This window comes from Mastacembelus armatus, chromosome 21 (assembly GCF_900324485.2).
Source record: "Mastacembelus armatus chromosome 21, fMasArm1.2, whole genome shotgun sequence".
NCBI lineage: Eukaryota > Metazoa > Chordata > Actinopteri > Synbranchiformes > Mastacembelidae > Mastacembelus > Mastacembelus armatus.
In genome coordinates this window covers 18,583,549-18,600,935 of record NC_046653.1, presented here as the reverse complement: position 1 = coordinate 18,600,935, position 17,387 = coordinate 18,583,549, and the positions used below count along the sequence as shown (strand labels likewise).

Here is a 17,387-nt window from a genome sequence, read left to right as displayed (position 1 = left end):
GAGAAGAGCTGTCAGTTTCTCTAGTAAATCTACATTCTACAGTCTCTTCACTAAGACAACAGAGGTTACATCATAATCAAACATTCCCAACCCCTTTGGCTTGTGACCTTATGAATAAATCTGTTTGTTTATTTTACAGTACCTTGTCAGAGGCTGCATAATATGGGACCTTTTAAGTAAAAGTACTAATACCACTTTTTAAAAACACTCTGCAAAAGTAAAAGTTTGTTACTGGAAAATTAAATGATGTAAGTATAATCAGGAAAGTGTAGTTAAAGTATCAAAATTAAGTTAGGCTGATATTATATTACTATATATCATTAGATCATTATTAGCTAGCTCGTGTTTTAGTGTGTACACATTTTACTACTGTAGTTAATTGAGGTCATGGTTATTCTCTGATTTATTAATTTCTAAATGATGTCCCTCAAAATTACCCACAGCTCAGAGAGAGACTTTGAGCCCAGAGGCCAAACCCCAGAAATATTCAAATAATTCACCAGAGAAGCAGCAAACTTGAAAAAAAGATGGTATTTTTGCAAGAAAAAGGACTACTCACCCTAACATTTTTACTGTTAGCCTAGAATGGTCTAGTATAGCATCTGCAGTGCATATGTAAACATGAAAAATCATGGCCTGTCTGACTTAAATTAGCAGGACTAAATCACATTAAATCATATTTCCAAAACACCCAGTTAGGTTATTATTACGCTCCAAAAAAATAATAATTATAACATTTTTTAAAAACAAGTGGTTGGAATATTGTGAGTATTATCTGCCACCTTAGCATTAAGTGACCTTTACATTTCCAGAGAAATCACCCCGAATGACTGTGGTGGTGTTTAAATGTCACCTATCTCCGTGTGATCTTTGCTTCGCGGTAAAAAGGGAATGTGCCAAATAGAAGTCCTCAGACCACCTGTCGCACTGTCATCATCAGCCACATTGTGATCTGTGAGCATTAGTGAGAAACAACTATTTACTTCCTGCAATCTCTTCATGGGTCATCTAAAGCTCATTCCCATCAAACATAGATTTAAGAGAGCCAATTTACTGAGGAGAAAAACTGGTACAACATCAGACATAGTCAAAAAACATATTAATAGATAAAAGAATTTATCATGGCTCTGGGCGCAGCAGCCCCTTAAATGAAGGATGAAATCTAAACTGGCAATGTTTTCCCAGTGCTCTTAAATCTTTCACTTCCCACCTTCTCATCTAATCCACCACTTGAACTTGATCCATTTAAAATGTTGAAGGAGATGCCACCTTAAAACATACAACCCTCAAAGTTAGCTGCCATTTCTACCTTTGCTCTAATCTCATGTCAGCCTTTCTATCTGCTCCCACTTTACACAACAATGAGCACTAAGCAGAGATTAGTTATGACACTACCGTTTTGGCTGCTGGTAAAACACAACCGCGTATTAGTGAAGACTTCAATAGGGCTTTAAATAAAGTGATCAGTGTCATAAGAGAACTTTATGATAGTCAGGCTGTTCACTTGTTTCCCCACCAGGCATACAACTATCTGACAGAGCCAAGCCGGTTTTCTGCTGCTCTGTAGGCGTTCCAAGTGAAAGGAATATACAGGAGTATATGCAGCATCAGCGTCAGTGCACCAAGTGGTAGATTACTGAGCTCTCTGCACTGATGGCCTAGAAGTTTGACCAGGTGGAGACTGTTTCTTACAGTATAATAAGTAGTACTTGACCTTTGTCATTAATTTCATTTCTTTCATTCATTTCCATCCAGTCCTGTACAAACCTGGTGTTATATTCTCACAATGGGCTGATGTGTCTATTATTTTGTATCACTGAGGCTAAGCTGAAAAACAGAAACTCCTCTCTGTATAATGCAGCACAGTTCAACAACAGCACAAACTGCAGCTTCCAGTCTGGTCATACATTTGAATCAGCTTCTTTCTACAACGGTTTCAACATTACAACAAAACTGAAATTGATCTCATTCATAAAGGGTGATTTAATCCAGGACTGCATTAGTTTCAGCTTGTTTTACCCAATAAACTGCAAACTTAGTGTATTTACTTATATTTACTGTTTTTTGTATATATTTTTTAATGAGACACATATTAAAAGTGCCCTTGTTCATTGTAATGAGAGGTAACCCACTTACCCACTACAACTGTGTTATTGACCTTTTCATTGGATTTCTCTGGAAAATATAGAACCCCACCACCCTTAACCTTTACTATTCAGCAACATCAGGCTTTAATGGATTCTGCCCTTGGCAAAAAACAATACTAGACATGCCAATAATAGTTTAGGAAACAAATAATAAATAATAATGGTTAACATCTGGCATTTGTCTGTTTAATTCATAGAGACATTAAATACTCTAGAGGACTGGGATGACTATTTATTAAACTCTGTCTGAGCCTGGCATTGTCCTTGTGCGAAATGGCAAGAAAATCACATCTATTCTCAGACAAAATATGGAAATGTCACTGGAAATCTTTTCAGTTATTATTTTCCAAGTCACAATATCATTTACATGTGTTCACAGGCGTATTCACGGGTGCCAGCGCATCATTCACCTCAACCAGAGCCACAGAAGAATATTTTTTGATATAAGAGCGAGATTATTGAATGTTGATATAGAAACTGAAAATGTGGAAATGTATGCACACTTGTCTTTTGCAGGATAATAGTGGCTGTTAACAGCCACCGTTTAAAAGTTGTTCTCTGGTGCGATGCTGTTCTAGCATCAAAATAACTTCACTGACTTTGGCAGAAAATGCAGACTACGCTTCGCCTCAAGCCTGGAGCTCCAGTGGCAGAACATTTCATTTCAATTTTCTGTCAAACAAATAACTCATCTCTGTGCATCTCTGTTTAAAACACTGAGTAGTTGGTATATTTGAAATTTTGCTTAAGTGTGGTTTTATCAATATAGACAAAAAAATGATAAGCTTTCACATCTTCAGCCGTACTCTTGGTAGACAATATAAGTTCTGTTATATGTGTTAATTTGAACAAAAGAAGTGCCCATGCACTGTTGGCATGCATGTCATATTTAAAAATGAAAAGCTTTCTGCAGTGAAAGAAGCTTATTTGACCTAGTTATCTAATCAGGCTGTAACCTGTAAACAAGTCCTGCAGAGGAGGCGGACATCTGTCAAAAAAGAGTCAAGCAGATGTTTAAATGTTGGGCTTTTGCAAAACTAGCATTTCTAAGACTCTTCACACAGCATGTTTGCTTCACTGTTCTTGTTTCTGAACATGGGAACTTGTCATTGTTGTGATCACACATCACTGACTTCCTGATCAGCTCATGCTTTAGTTCTGTGCTACTGACAACTTTTACCGTCTTTAATGCTGGGTTCGATAGCTATCGCTTGCCTCTGTGTGAGCCTGCTCTAATTCCTCAGAGAGATGTGTTCTTCTTTACTTGATTCAAGTGCAAAACAGTAAAGGAAGTAACCACCCAAAAGAAGCATAATCCACTAGTATTGTGTCTCCGTCGGCTGATATTGATTTAGTGTGGGTTATGTAATACCTGGAGGGGCTTCCATCAACTCCTCCGGTGTTTATTCTCCTGCTACAAATAGAGGATTGTCAGACAGCCAGTGAGCAGATGAGCAATGCAGCAAAGCTCAAAACAAGCAGCTGAAATCACCTGTGAAATGTGTACAGAATGTTTTTCCACCAGTCCTTTGAATCTGATATGACAGATACAGACATTTATTCATTTTTATCTGAACACCACAGCTGTCTCTGTGGTTGTATCGGCTTCTGAAAGTGCTGTTGTGATTTGTTGCCTTGAGACTCCTATCCTCTTAATGTCCCCTCGTTTGTATCTGTTATAATTTGCAATAACATGCAATGATGTTAGAGGGAGTTAAGTACACGAAAGAAATAAGATGTTCCTAATTAGTATATTCCTGCACATTGCTACCATGTATTGTCTAATTTATGGAGTCTTACAGGAACAAAATGAATGACTGTTCAGTACAAACAAAAGAGAGAAAAGCATACAGACTTGTGCAAACGAGGGATGCACAGAAAAGAATGTGCAACAAATGGGCCTTTTTCTCTCACTCCTTTAAATCGCTCAATGGTTTTAGATGTAACTCAGCAGTCTATGATTTGCTCTAAATGATAACTCTGTCGCAGCTCTGTGGTTTGAGTATTTTTAGTGGAGAGGTCACTGATCCTGCAAATGAAGGAAAACACTTGGGTGGAAATTCCCAGGAAAATGAAATAAGTAAGGATATATCCTCACATACTCTTTATAGAGCTAAAGACAATGATATTTGTGTGTGTGTGTGCGCGCACGCGCCTGCGCTTGCATCAGTAAGTAAAGTTTGTGTATGTAACCTTTGTCTTTAAAGCCTCAAGTTGCACAAATTGGATGTTCTCTGAGTACTTTAGATAAAATTATTGTTGGACTGTGTTCATTTTAAACCACAAATAATCAGCTTGCATCAGTTAGATTTTGTGGAAAACTGTGTCCTTAACAGAAATGTGCAAACTCAAACGAAACAAAAAGAATGACTGCTCTCAATCCCATAATAATCATAAGTTTTGGAGTGATTTCTATGCATGAAATCCAAACGAGCTTTTGAAAGTTGATTCCACTTTTGGAGGAATTAGGACAACCTTGGCAGAATAGACTAAAAATACTGCTAATCAGTGCCAAAAGAATTATTTGAGGATGTTGGCTGCACACAGTGGGTGTTTTTTTTCTATGTATGCATTTTCTATTTCCCAGAACACTTTTACTGTATAAAATCATCTCTTACTGTTCAGATATGCAGAATGTCGTTTGATCCACTTCACTGAAAGAGTCTTTGTAGTATAGTGTACTGGATGGATGGGCGGATAGATGGATAGATATAGCATGAGCAAAGTAAGGGCTTAAATGTTTACATCACTCAAGGCGGAGAGCACTTGCATTCTTGGTTTAACAAGTCAACTTTAATTACCAAAGAGGAGACTGTAAAGGGAACACGAGATGCTGTGGTTTTTGTACAAACCTATAATTTAAGTTATTCCTACAATGTTTCACACATGTTGTTCTTTAAGTGTTGTGGAAAGAGGCTATGAAAGGTTAGGTTAGAGTCTCTGCTGTGAAAAGGAGCTGTTAAGAATTGATTGCCTTTTCCCTGGCAGCACAGCACATTAGACTGTATCAGTACATATAGAGCAGCTGCTGGAGAGCATGGCAGTTATTCTATAACTGCTTTTGATTCTGCGTTACAGGTTTGCCCTGTAATGCATCATTACATTGATCAAGGCTATTTCTAAACTCCGACGTAAGCGTTTGACTTTCTACTTGCCTTTAGAGTTATTTTTTATGCTCCTGCACTCTGTAATTCTCTTATACGCTGAAACCCTTCTTCCTAAAACGAAGCCAGATGTGGAAAACATGTAACTAGAGCAGTGGCTTCAAAAACCAACCCCTTGAATTCATGAGAATTACCACCAACCGCATTCGTGCAGATATAACCCAGTTGTTGTGAACTACTATTACGCATTGATTCTGACGGTCCTTAACTGCTTCCCAGATTCAGTAGAAAAGAACAATACTGATGTTATATTATTTCACATTTATCATTTAACATTATATACATGTATGTACAGAATGTGTGCACTTTTTATTGTTTCTGAAACAAAGACCAGGCAATAAATTTCATTCATCCCCATGAAAAAGAAAGTGCATGCTTTACTTTGGAAGTTCAAGATGAAATAAGAATAGCTCAAAACCCTTATCATGAAAGTTCAGTAATAACCTTGGAAACAGTAATTTGACAAAAAAAAAAAAAACTCAACCCGTAGTGTGCTTATTAGCGTCTGAAATTCTTTCAGCTCCATTTGCTGATGGAGAAATCCAGAAATGGCTGAAAAGTTCAAAGACGATTTTGCACACAAACAGGTGGCCAACGTTTGGTGCAGAGATCAAATAGAAATAAAAGCATAAAGGGTGTCAATAATCAGGCACAGCCACTGAGGAACTGAAACCTCTGACCATTGAGCAGATAACAAATGTCTTGCTTTCTTTAAAGGACATCTGATTAGCAATAACCCCAGAAATGCAGTAAAGATTCAAATGAAAGGTCTCCTGTGGTCCCAATGTATCAGACAGAGCACAGCAGCTATAGAAAGAGCATTTTCTTCTTGATGACTGTAATTTTCAAAAGAACATCGCCGGCACGAAAGGTAGGAGGTTTAATGGATGGATGAACAGAGCAGCTTCTCAGCTCAGGTGATCAGGGCACATTGCATTAGTCTGGAGGCTGTTGATCAGAAATGGTGACATTTACAAACATTCAGGAGGAGCTGAAAATAAAAGGATTCTAAAATCAGAGTGCAATGAAAATTAGACCTTCATAAAAAAATATTTCTATGCAACTCACTGTCAGTATCATTTACCACATGTGAGATGTGAAATGATGTCTGATGACTGATGTTAGCAGTGTTACACTTAGCCACTTAGTGTTACGCTCAGCAGGACATAACGTGTTTATTTCCCATATCTTATCTCATATGTCTGTTTCTGTCTTATACATTTAGGTTGCTCATCTAATGTAGTTTGACTGGTAATATTCTTATACTTGTTGTATTGTAGTTCTTACTGTTGTTGTTTTTGTTAGCAAAAAAGGCTGCCAGTAATGCTAAGCTGTTGCTTAAGAAACAAATGAGCTGTCATCAGTGTTGGCATTCATTCCTTCAGTAATTCTTTTTTTGGATATGGAGGAGCTACATGTATGGTTATTTTCTTCTTCTTCTACTTCTTTTTTTGTAACCTCAACTGAAACTGAGGTTACATGGCTGTTTTATTCTTATTTGTTTGTTATTACTCAGTTGCTTATTCCTATTTTCAGTCTTAGCTTCTTAATATAAAGTCCATTTCTGACCTGACTCTCGGAGAGCAACCCTGACAGCCACATCCATATCTGCTGACCCCAGCCAGTTTTTCAGAGACGCTTAATATATTCATAGCTATTTTTATTAGACTAAATTAACTTGTCAGAAAACAAAATGTTGCAGACATCGCTGTTATTTTCATGAGATAAACACTGTTCAGTGCACAATACTGTGTGTGATGGCTGGTCAGTCTTCATCAGTAGAACTTAATGGAATAATTCATGCTGAGAAATGGCTGAAGTTTAATATGGCTATATTGGATTCATATTTGGTTTAATATAAGGCCTGCTTATTCTATACAATATGCATGCTGCTCTATTAACGGAGCATATTCTGCTTTTCACTCATATATTGTCAGAAGGGAGGTGCCTGTTTTTTGTATTTTTTTATTGAACACAACCATCTGCAGTGTTTCATGTGACTAGTTGGGGTGAACATGATGTGACTGTAATGTGCCCAGTTTGATTTTAGTAGGGGACCTTTGTTCCATGTCGTTCCCCCTTTATGTCCCTCTCTCTATTCTGTCTCTACTATAAACTAGTCAATAAACCAAAAATTCAAAAATAAGTCTGCTTAAGAAAGTAAGTGTGAGCTTGTGATAAAGGATAAAGGTGCAGTGAGTCGGTTGTGAAACCACTGCCCATCAAAATCTCTGGATACGTCCCTGTTCCCTTTGTTTGTATTAAGTGCTCACATTAAAAAGACTAGAACAAAATGAAATGATTTAGTTTCCTAATAAGATGGCTGCCATACTCAGATGCCCTGTGGTCTTTTTATTTTTAAGGTGAGAAAAGCGCTGCCCTTTGTACTGTAAAACCTGACTGTGATTAAAACTGAAAGTAGATGGGTCATATTTTTGACTAATCATCTAATACTGCAGTCACTGATGAATTGTATTGTTGCCCCTGGGCTGTTGAGCCTTTTACACCATAGTGTTATGTCTTGGCATAACAGCAGGAACTCTCCTCCTCCTTCTGAACAGTGAGTGATGCATATTCTCTCTTGTGAAGTCAAATTTAAAATGTATTTCTGAATCAGAATTTAATTAGAATAATGAAGCCTTTGGTCCAGAGTTACTGTTGTGATGTGCTAATGAAACCAACTTTGATCTAAAATAACTCAGGAAGCTAAAACACATCCTGGACCCATGTGTGGAATTCAAACAGTGCTGATCTGCTTAGGGTCGTGTTAGGCAGCTCAAAGCGTCGGCAGCACCTGCATGCAGAGAGGAAAGGGATGAACGAATATTGCAAATAGAGATAAGAATATGAGAGAGGAAAAGGCTGTAACAATAGTTGACAATTAAGTCATTTTTCTTTCAATTTTCTAATTCTCCTTGACTCACTTTATTTCACCGCTTCCCTCTTTTGTTCTGTTATCACATCATCACTGAAACTGAAGAAACTGACAGCCCATTTATTGCGTTTCCATTTTACTGAAATGTAGCAAAAATCCCACTTCTCAAAACTTCCTCCTGGCCCACAGTTCTGAGCTGCAACATGTAGGACAGACCTGTTAAAAACACCCATTTATTCCATCTCCCATTAAGAATTTAAATAGCAGCAGTAAGGTGTTGGATTAGTGTAATTCTGGAGCACATAGTAGGTCTATGTTGACATGTACAGCACTCTACTTGTCAGTTTTACTGTTGAATGCTCCGCTGCAGTGTGTGATACTTATGTGCAGCATTACAGTTTTATAGGTTTATTGGTTTTAGTGGTCCTGTTGGTTTTTAAGGAGTATGGTAAATCAGGAGATGAATACTCTACAATACAATCCTGTAAAGCCATTCTAACTAATCACGCCAAGTAAATAACACATGTAGGTTCAGGACAGTACATTTCCAGCCATATACTGTGACTGATCTATATCTAAATGCTGCTAGCTATCAATTAAATTGACCACTGAATTCTAGCCTGAATCACCTTTACAACAGATACAGAAATAAAATTCTACATGGGACCAATAAAACTGAAATGCCTGATTGTGATTGGATTCTAATTTGCAACTGCTTATCATTTAATTGAAATTGCAGATAATAAGTGAGCTTAGGGAGATATAAAATCCTACGTTTTATACACTGTCAGATATATAATAATTTTTAGTGCACAATGGGATTGTATTTGCATGTTTTCAAACAATTTCTTCGTCTATGAATGGCCTTTGCTCGAGTTGGCTTCCTCCCACAGTCCGCAAACATGCAAGTGTTGTAGACTCTAAATTGCTCATTCTGGTCTGTGTGCAAATGTGGGTGTGAGTCAATAATTGTTTGTAGGTTGATATCTGTGAAGGACTGGTGACTGATCCATAGTGTTTCCCTGGATCAATCACCATAGGAAACAAAGTCATTCAAAACAGACATATTTTCTTCTTCTTCTTCTTCTTTCGGCTGCTCCCTTTAGGAGTCGCCACAGCGGATCACCCATCTCCATCTTTCTCTGTTTTCTGTATCTTCCTCTGTGAGACCAACCTCGCGCATATCCTCCTTCACCACATGCATGAACCTCCTCTTTGGCCTTCCTCTTCTCCTCTTGGCTGGCTCGTATGTGCTACCGAGGTTCTGTCCATCCATTCTCTATACCACTTACTCCTATCAAGGGTCACAAGTCAGGGAAGTGGGCCAGAGGCGGGGTACGCCCTCGACAGAGCGCCAGTCATTCATAGGTCTTCTGCGATTTCTGAGAATTATTTGTTTCAAAGATATAACATGTTTATACAAAGAAAAATATTAGCTTGTTGCGAGTGCATATTCCCGCTCCACAAAAAGTAATTTACAGCATATGACAATATCATCTCAGTTATTGCGGCTGCTACATCTGTGGTGTCACCCAGCTGGATTATGTGCAGTATTAAATCTGTGCAGTCATGTGGGCTGCCACAAGTCTGCCTGTGTCATTTGTTGTCTCTGTTTTTTTGTGAGAACAGCTCAAAGAAGCCACTAGGAAGTTTTAACCTTCCTGGAAATACTGAAACAAACAATATGACCGAATTAGGTTTCCAAGTAAAGTATTCTTTCCTACTCATACTTGACTCAGGCACCATCCAAATAAATTAGTACACTGCAAGCAAACGTGAATACACGACATATGTTGTGCAAAATGTTTGTTTATAGAGCAAATCTGGATTTAACTGCATATTTTTCTTCTCCATTTATTTGTTTATTGGATTTAAATGAACTTCATAGATTTATAGTGATGTTACTTGTCCATCTGTAATTCACTAGTTGATCTACTGTTAATGTGAATGCAAAAGGAGGCTCACTGCTTTTATTTAAGGAGTGAAAGGAAACATCTGCTCTTTTGTTGTGACATTTTAAGGAAAGCATAGGTGTTACAATCACATTAATTGTGGCCCTGCTGTATTAATCTGTCCATGGACCCTGAAACTGAGTCCCCAGACCCCTACACAAGTTCCATCAGCCCTTCCACAGAGCCAACCATGACTCTGAATTGATTTATATGTTTTTAATGAAACACATAATCCAGGAAAATCTGTAATTCTGTAATTCTACTCTTGAAGCAAAGGTGCATCAATCACATTCAATCACAGTCCCTGGCGGACTGAACCCTCCTGTTTGTGTGCAGCTGGACCCTTTCATTATTTACACTTGAAATGATAATAACATCATGTGTGCACAGCTGCGTTATTTGCATCGAGCTGGCATGCAGCTGAATCTGTGTGACAAAATGGATAGGTGGAACGGATCCCCCTGTAGTATTTACATGCTAACTATATTCAGATGTGGAGGTTTTCTGCTCCTGTGATTTCATATCAGGGCGAAGTTTTAATCGAAAATAGATATTGCCCACAAGTGGCTGTTTACAAGACTGATGCACTGTCAGAGCCAAGGAAAGTTCACGGTCACGATGCTGTACGTTAATCACAGTATAGACACGTTGATACCACACATATTTGAGTTCTGCCTGTGCAGCTGCTTCTGGGTTAAAACACTGTGGCAGATTTTGCTATGATGGGCAGAGGTTACTGGGTAGGGCATCTCTCTTTGAGGCTGACTCTTTGATTCCCTACTGGGTAAAATTGAAAAGGTTGGAGGGCGATGAATGCTGGTATTTTGTTACTCTCTGTGCAGAAGAAGAAGAAGATAGGAGGATTCGCAAAGGGCTGAGAATAACAGTAAAAGATTTTATTTCATCTGAATAGGTTTAACAAATACAACTCTACCAGGCAAGCACATACACTTACAGTCATGTCAGTGAGATACCTGCTTTAAGAACCTATTCTCTAATACAAACTTGTGATCAAGCCAAATATGTGATCAAGCAAGCCTAGAAGTTACAATAACACTGAATACTAATCGCTGCTTGTCTGTTCCTGGATACCACCCAGTTCACACAGCACTGAGTCAGATATGACTGAAACATTGACATGCAGCTCTCTGAAATGAAGATGATGGCATTTTGTTGGTGTTTTCCACCAAATAGGGCTTAAGATGTGTGTGTCATCTCAAACAAAGCTCTGCTCACTTTGAACATCCAAATTTCATAATCCTCTCTTGACATACTGTCAAAATCCTTTGTGCAGAATCTATTTTGGGGGAATTTGCGTCTCTGGTTCACCAGGTGGTAATGCTGCCACTGTCATTTGTTTTAAAATAGAGCAATGTTTGCAGTTATTCGCCCTTGACAAATGTTGCCATTCAAAACAGAAAATGCAATACTTTTTGCAAGACATTCCCCTCTACAATATGAAGTGTCTATTTACATCAGCACGAATTGATTTCTGCTTGTTATTCCCGACAGAAGACATATTCAGTGTAGCTTGTCCAAATTTTGTCCTCGTTTGGATCATTGCTGGTGTAGGCGCAGGTCCCTGTGGAGCTGCAGGCCACCATGTGGAAGCCAACCTCTGTCAGCTTGTCAAATGCCTGCTCTAGAAAATTGTACTTCAGATAGTACCGGGATGTGTATCTTTCCGGGGGCCTGTCTGGGTCTCTGCTCTCATTCAGCGTGTCCCCAAAGACTTCTTTGGCCAGGGACGTCTTCCCACAAACCGTGATGCGCGCCACTCTTCTGAATTTGGCATCGGTTTGGATGTCTCTGCCAATGGTGTACGAGCCGCGGTATCCTATCGTGATATAGCCCGACTTCCTGGAGTCCAGCGAAGGGGAGCGCATGGCCCCACTGACTGACATGGTGCGTAAAGTCTCCAAGCCGCCAGAGGAGCCGCACTGCTGCGCACCTTCCTCCGTGTCGCTCTGACTGATCTCCTCGCTGATTGAATTGTCCTTACTCACCCGGGGGCTGAGGCGCTTGGCAAGGTCCCGCAGCTGGAAAAAGTCAGCTTCCCTCTGCAGTCGACTTTTCTCGGGGAAGTAGTCCGGGAGGACCAAGTTCAGGTCTCGCAGATAATCTAGGATGTAGCGGAACAAGAACCCGTCCCTGTCCAAGAAGAAGCGCCCTTTGCTGTCTCTCGCCAACTCCTTGGGCGACTTCTTGCTGAACATGTTCCACAGGAGCGAGTCCGGGACGGCGATGAGAGTTTTGTGCCTAGTCACATAAACCTGTCCGCCGACATTCAGCTCAATAACCTCTGAAAACGGGGAGCACGAGTCGCCGCAGCTGGACAGCGCGCTCTCTGCGTCGGCCAGTGCCATCTTCTCTGAGCCGCTGCACTGACGATGTGGAAACACTGAGCAACAAAGTAGCAGCGGCTTGTTTATGAAGCCTGGGCTCCCAGCGCGTGTGTGAGTGCGTGTGCGTGATGTGTGGGGGGGGTTGACTGTTAAATGCACATTTAACTATTAAATGGCCGAATGACTGACTTTCCAAAAATATGGGCTAGTGGTCCCGTAGTGTGTGTCTTTACAGACACACACACACACACACACAAACACGCACAGAGAGAGAGAGAGAGCAAATCCAAATGCAGTCTCTTCCATCATCACCTAAAGTAAACACCTGAGTTTGATTATGTGCCATTTGTATCTTCTTCCACTCCAAACCAAGCCTTCCCTCTAGCGATTACTAAATGAATCAAACGAATTAGGCCAATGTTGGGGTTTCTTTTCCAATTCCACAAGAGCACAAACCCAGAACCCACACACAAGTTATTCTGGCTTCGAAGTCAGGAAATAGAAAATATGGAAAGAGTGACACCCATTGCAACTCCGAAGGAAATGCAGCCAACAGTACTACTTAAAGACACAACCATCCGACAGCCCTTTGAAGAAGTGAAGGCAAAAATGTCCACACTGCAGAAATGTAATGTCAGTTAGTCTGCAAGACAAGAGCCAAATGAAAAATCTGACTTTCATTCCCTGAAGAGTAACTTAATGCAGAACTCACACCTGCACTGATCTGTGGTGTGGATCAGTCTGGCTTCAGACCAGATTTAATCTTAAATGAATCTTAAAATGATAAAAGTGACACATACCTATAGATAGAAAGTGAATTTGGCCTATTTTAACCCCATATTTTACATTCATAGCATATAATCATATTTGTGCACCGGTCATTTGGATCAAAGTGCTAAATAAAAGATCTAAAAGTTGTGTCACTGTGATTGGTAGTAAATGTAAAATCACTGAACCATTAACCTGCTCTTACCACACTACAAACTCCAGGTACTCTGGTTTCCTCCCACAGTCCAAAAACATGTATGTCAGGTTGATTGGTGACTCTAAATTGCCCATAGGAGTGAGTGTGAGTGTGTGAGGTTGTTTGTCTCTATGTGGCCCTGTGATGGACTGGTGACCTGTCCAGGGTGTACCCCTGCCTTTCACCCAAAGAGAGCTGGGATAGGCTCCAGCAGATCCCTGTGACCCTGGTTAAGGAATAAGGGGGTCTAGATGATGGATGGATGGATGAATATCTTACTATTAAAGAAATTGAAAACAGTGGATTGTTAGCAATAATTGGCTGAAAATAAATGCAATCGCAAAACACTTGAAATCGAATCTAAGAAATAGTGGATAAGTAGGTTTTTCCCCTCCAGGTTGTGGTAGGAAAAATGTAAACTTGACCAAACTGACCTAAAAACGTAGAATTCAATTCTATAAAAGTGTGTTAAATAACATCCAGTTGATGATTTACTCATAAGATCAAATTTACATGACGGTTGGTGTCGATGTAGAGCTGTGAGAAATTGAAGAGTTTGATGTGGGTTCTTCAGCCTGTGGATGTTTCTCTTTAGCATCGACATTATAAAGTGTTTGTAGTGTTAGATCTGAGGTCAGAGTTGCTGATTAATGCTCAGTATTTCCTCAGCTGGTCGAACAGACATTCTTCTGTCATGTGATGGTCAGTGAGTGATGTGGTTGATGTGTGTCAGTTCCCTGTACAAAAGTTCCCATTGCAGACATATGATTTTCCTTTGCAATTTCAAAAAGAAACAAATTGTGAAAGACAACATAGTTGCTCTGTCCAAGTTACCAGTTTTACCCAAAATTGTAATGTTTTTACCATTTTTGGCATCAGACAGGACACATATTATGTATAATACTGTATGGGATGACTGATTCTTATTATAAGTGATTTTCCTTAATAACACATAGGCCTGCTCTTTTGAAAAACTTTTTTGTCTCAAATTGTAGTATCTGTAGGATGTTTTGTATATTATGAAGTTAAATGTAGTTTACAAACGTAGATTTTCCAACACAGCCAGAAGCAGGAGAAATGCATTAAAGGCCATCGCCTACAGTCATTATGAAACTTCCCACTTCTCATCCTTGCCGCATTTACTCATTTTGGAAATTTGGTAGAGCAGAGTTCAGATCATGTAATTGCCTATAAAAGATGCCTGCACTGAGATGTTTTGTCATTTGAGGACATTATTGAGCTACAACAATGTTACGCAAGGTATTTCTGTTTTTTCATACTTCTATACTTCATCACTGTATGAGATTCAATTTGGGCACTTTGGAATGTATTTTTGGTTAAAAGCCAAAATATGCAGCATATGTTAGTTTCTTCACCTGGTTAGATCCTTAAAAACTGTACTATCTCTGAGGAGTTTTGTAGTTTTGGATTGATTAGCTCTGTTTTATCTTTCCAGGGTATTACAGAGAGTTTTGGAGCTGCTATCCATGCCCTCAGCACCTCGCAGCTCACAGATGGTGTGATTAACAGGAGCAAAAGGATGATGCTGGACACCCTGGGTGTTGGGCTGTTAGGGACCAGAGCAGCTGTTTTCAACAAGGCTCTCAAGTACAGCCAGGTACAGTAAACTGTTTGACACGAGTGGAGGTCCTCTGTATATATTAAAATATGACATCATATAAAAAAAACTGATGAGAAAGATTTCATTTGCACTTTTAACTAAAGTACCATATAGATGTTTTATATTGAATTCTGAACACTAACTAGTACTATTTTTGTCATTGTTAGCTTGTGATCATAACATTTTTGTATTTATTTGGCTTCATTAGAAGTTGTCTGTGCTGCTCTGAAATTCACATAATGAGCTTCAAATTGTTTTAGAGCTGACAAATACTGTATGTCCCACTATTGTGTTTCTAGACTCCTTTTCTATATGTTCACATTAGGTCTTATAATTCCTTTTATGCAGGTGCCTGTTCAGCATTTTTTGTGATAGAAACTACAAATGTTAGTTCAGTAGTTTTCACATCCACATTCAACTGCACATTTACTCATGGTAATTTGCCTGATTGCAGTTGTTCACATCTGAGGGGAGGAGCAGCGTTTGGGGTAAATCAGACATGACTCTCCCTCCTCATTATGCTGCATTTGTCAATGGCGTTGCTGTAAGTTTGGTCACATAACGAGCATTATTGTATAAAAAAATAAATATGATTCAGCTCTGGTTTGACTTATGATGACAAACTGTTTTGGTGACAGGTTCACTCCATGGACTTTGATGACACATGGCACCCTGCCACCCACCCTTCAGGAGCTGTGCTACCTGCCCTGCTGGCCCTGGCAGAGACTCTGCCCAACCAGCCCTCTGGTCTAGACCTGCTACTGGCCTTTAATGTTGGTATTGAGGTGCAGGGACGACTCATGAGGTTCTCCAGAGAGGCCTACAACATCCCCGAAAGGTGAGAGTTTCGAAATGATTAACCAATAACAGACTGAGCTATGGAGGAAATCAATGTGCAAGCTTTCTAAGAAAGCTGTGCCACCATCTTGATAATCCATACACCTCTCTGTCAGCAGTTTTCATAGACTGTTTCATGAGTTGCAATAAAACTGTCACAGCAAGGTCTGTGGAGTATTAAAAAAGACAAGCTGGTGTTTCTTAGAAACATGTACCAGAACCAGAATTACTTCAAAAATTACTTAATTCATTTGTTATGAAAATGGTTCATTTCAGCTCAAACCCTTTTTAAACATAAGTTCATCCTAAACATTTTGCCCCTTTTCTTTCTCTGTCCCAACCCAACAGATTCCACCCTCCCAGTGTTGTTGGGGTGATGGGAAGTGCTGCCGCATCAGCTAAGCTCCTGGGTCTGTCCCCTTCTCAATGCACTCATGCTCTTGCTATTGCAGCTTCCTCTGCTGGGGCTCCCCTGGCCAATGCTGCCACACAAACCAAACCTCTCCACATAGGAAACGCTGCTCGTAGAGGCCTGGAGGCCGCTCAGCTGGCCAGGGTCGGACTGGAAGGGAATCCAGCCATCCTGGATATAGACTGTGGGTTTGGGGTTTACTACAAAGACTACAATCCTTCAGTGATGGCAGATGTTTCTTCTGGTGGCTTTAAATGGATTCTGGAAGATCAGGACGTGGCCATCAAGCGCATCCCTGCTCATCTGGGGATGCACTGGGTTGTGGATGCTGCTCTGGCAGCCCGTGAAAAGCTCCAAAGTACAGTCGGAAACTTCGACCTCAGCCAGATCCGGCACATCACGCTTCGAGTACCTCCATCAAAGTACATTAACTGCCCCCATCCTGCAACAGAGCACCAGGCAAGGCACTCATTTCAGTTCAATGCCTGCTCTGCCCTGCTGGATAACAAAGTGACAGTAGCTTCCTACACCGAAGCTCAAATTAATCGGCGTGCTCTTAAGGAGCTCTTGTCTAAAGTGAAGGTGGAAACCCCTGAGGATAACCCACCCAACTTTGCCAAGATGTACTGTGATGTTGAGATAGAAACAAATCAGGGGCAGACATTTGCAGCCAGATGTGATACCTTTTATGGCCACTGGAGGAAGCCATTGAGTCACATGGACCTGGTGGAGAAGTTTAGCAATAATGCATCATCAGTGTTGTGCACTGAGGGAGTGGACGGAGTGATTGATGTGATAGGAAACATTGAAAGAGTGAGAGAATGCTCAATCTTGGGTTCATATCTCAGAATGACAAGTAGTTCACATCAGCAGCTATACAGCACAAGAGTTTTGTGATTATTCAGCATTTGGGGAAGCTGATGTGGAAAGTGTGATATTTATGTGTTAGGCTTTGTAATTATATTAAACTTTTATACATAGTATGTATAAGAATGGAAGAATCACAGTGTAATATATACAGATATTTTCTTCTTTTGTGCATGAATATGAAATAAGTGTAAACTGAAAAG

At 39.9% G+C, this 17,387-nt stretch overlaps 2 protein-coding genes across 2 annotated transcripts; one reads left to right on the top strand and one right to left on the bottom strand.

The window, feature by feature from the left end:
- Window positions 1-11,013: 11,013 nt before the first annotated feature.
- Window positions 11,014-12,548, bottom strand: kctd12.1 (potassium channel tetramerisation domain containing 12.1). The gene has a single exon (XM_026295798.2). It carries the CDS (start codon window positions 12,502-12,504, stop codon window positions 11,638-11,640), a length of 867 nt encoding a protein of 288 aa, XP_026151583.1. The 5' UTR covers window positions 12,505-12,548; the 3' UTR covers window positions 11,014-11,637.
- A 2,057-nt stretch (window positions 12,549-14,605) lies between these two features.
- acod1 (aconitate decarboxylase 1) lies at window positions 14,606-17,386 on the top strand. The gene is made up of 5 exons (XM_026295797.1): window positions 14,606-14,707; window positions 14,904-15,065; window positions 15,523-15,612; window positions 15,707-15,906; window positions 16,254-17,386. The coding sequence occupies exons 1-5, from the start codon at window positions 14,696-14,698 to the stop codon at window positions 17,212-17,214; spliced, it is 1,425 nt and encodes a 474-aa protein (XP_026151582.1). The 5' UTR covers window positions 14,606-14,695; the 3' UTR covers window positions 17,215-17,386.
- Window position 17,387: the final 1 nt, after the last annotated feature.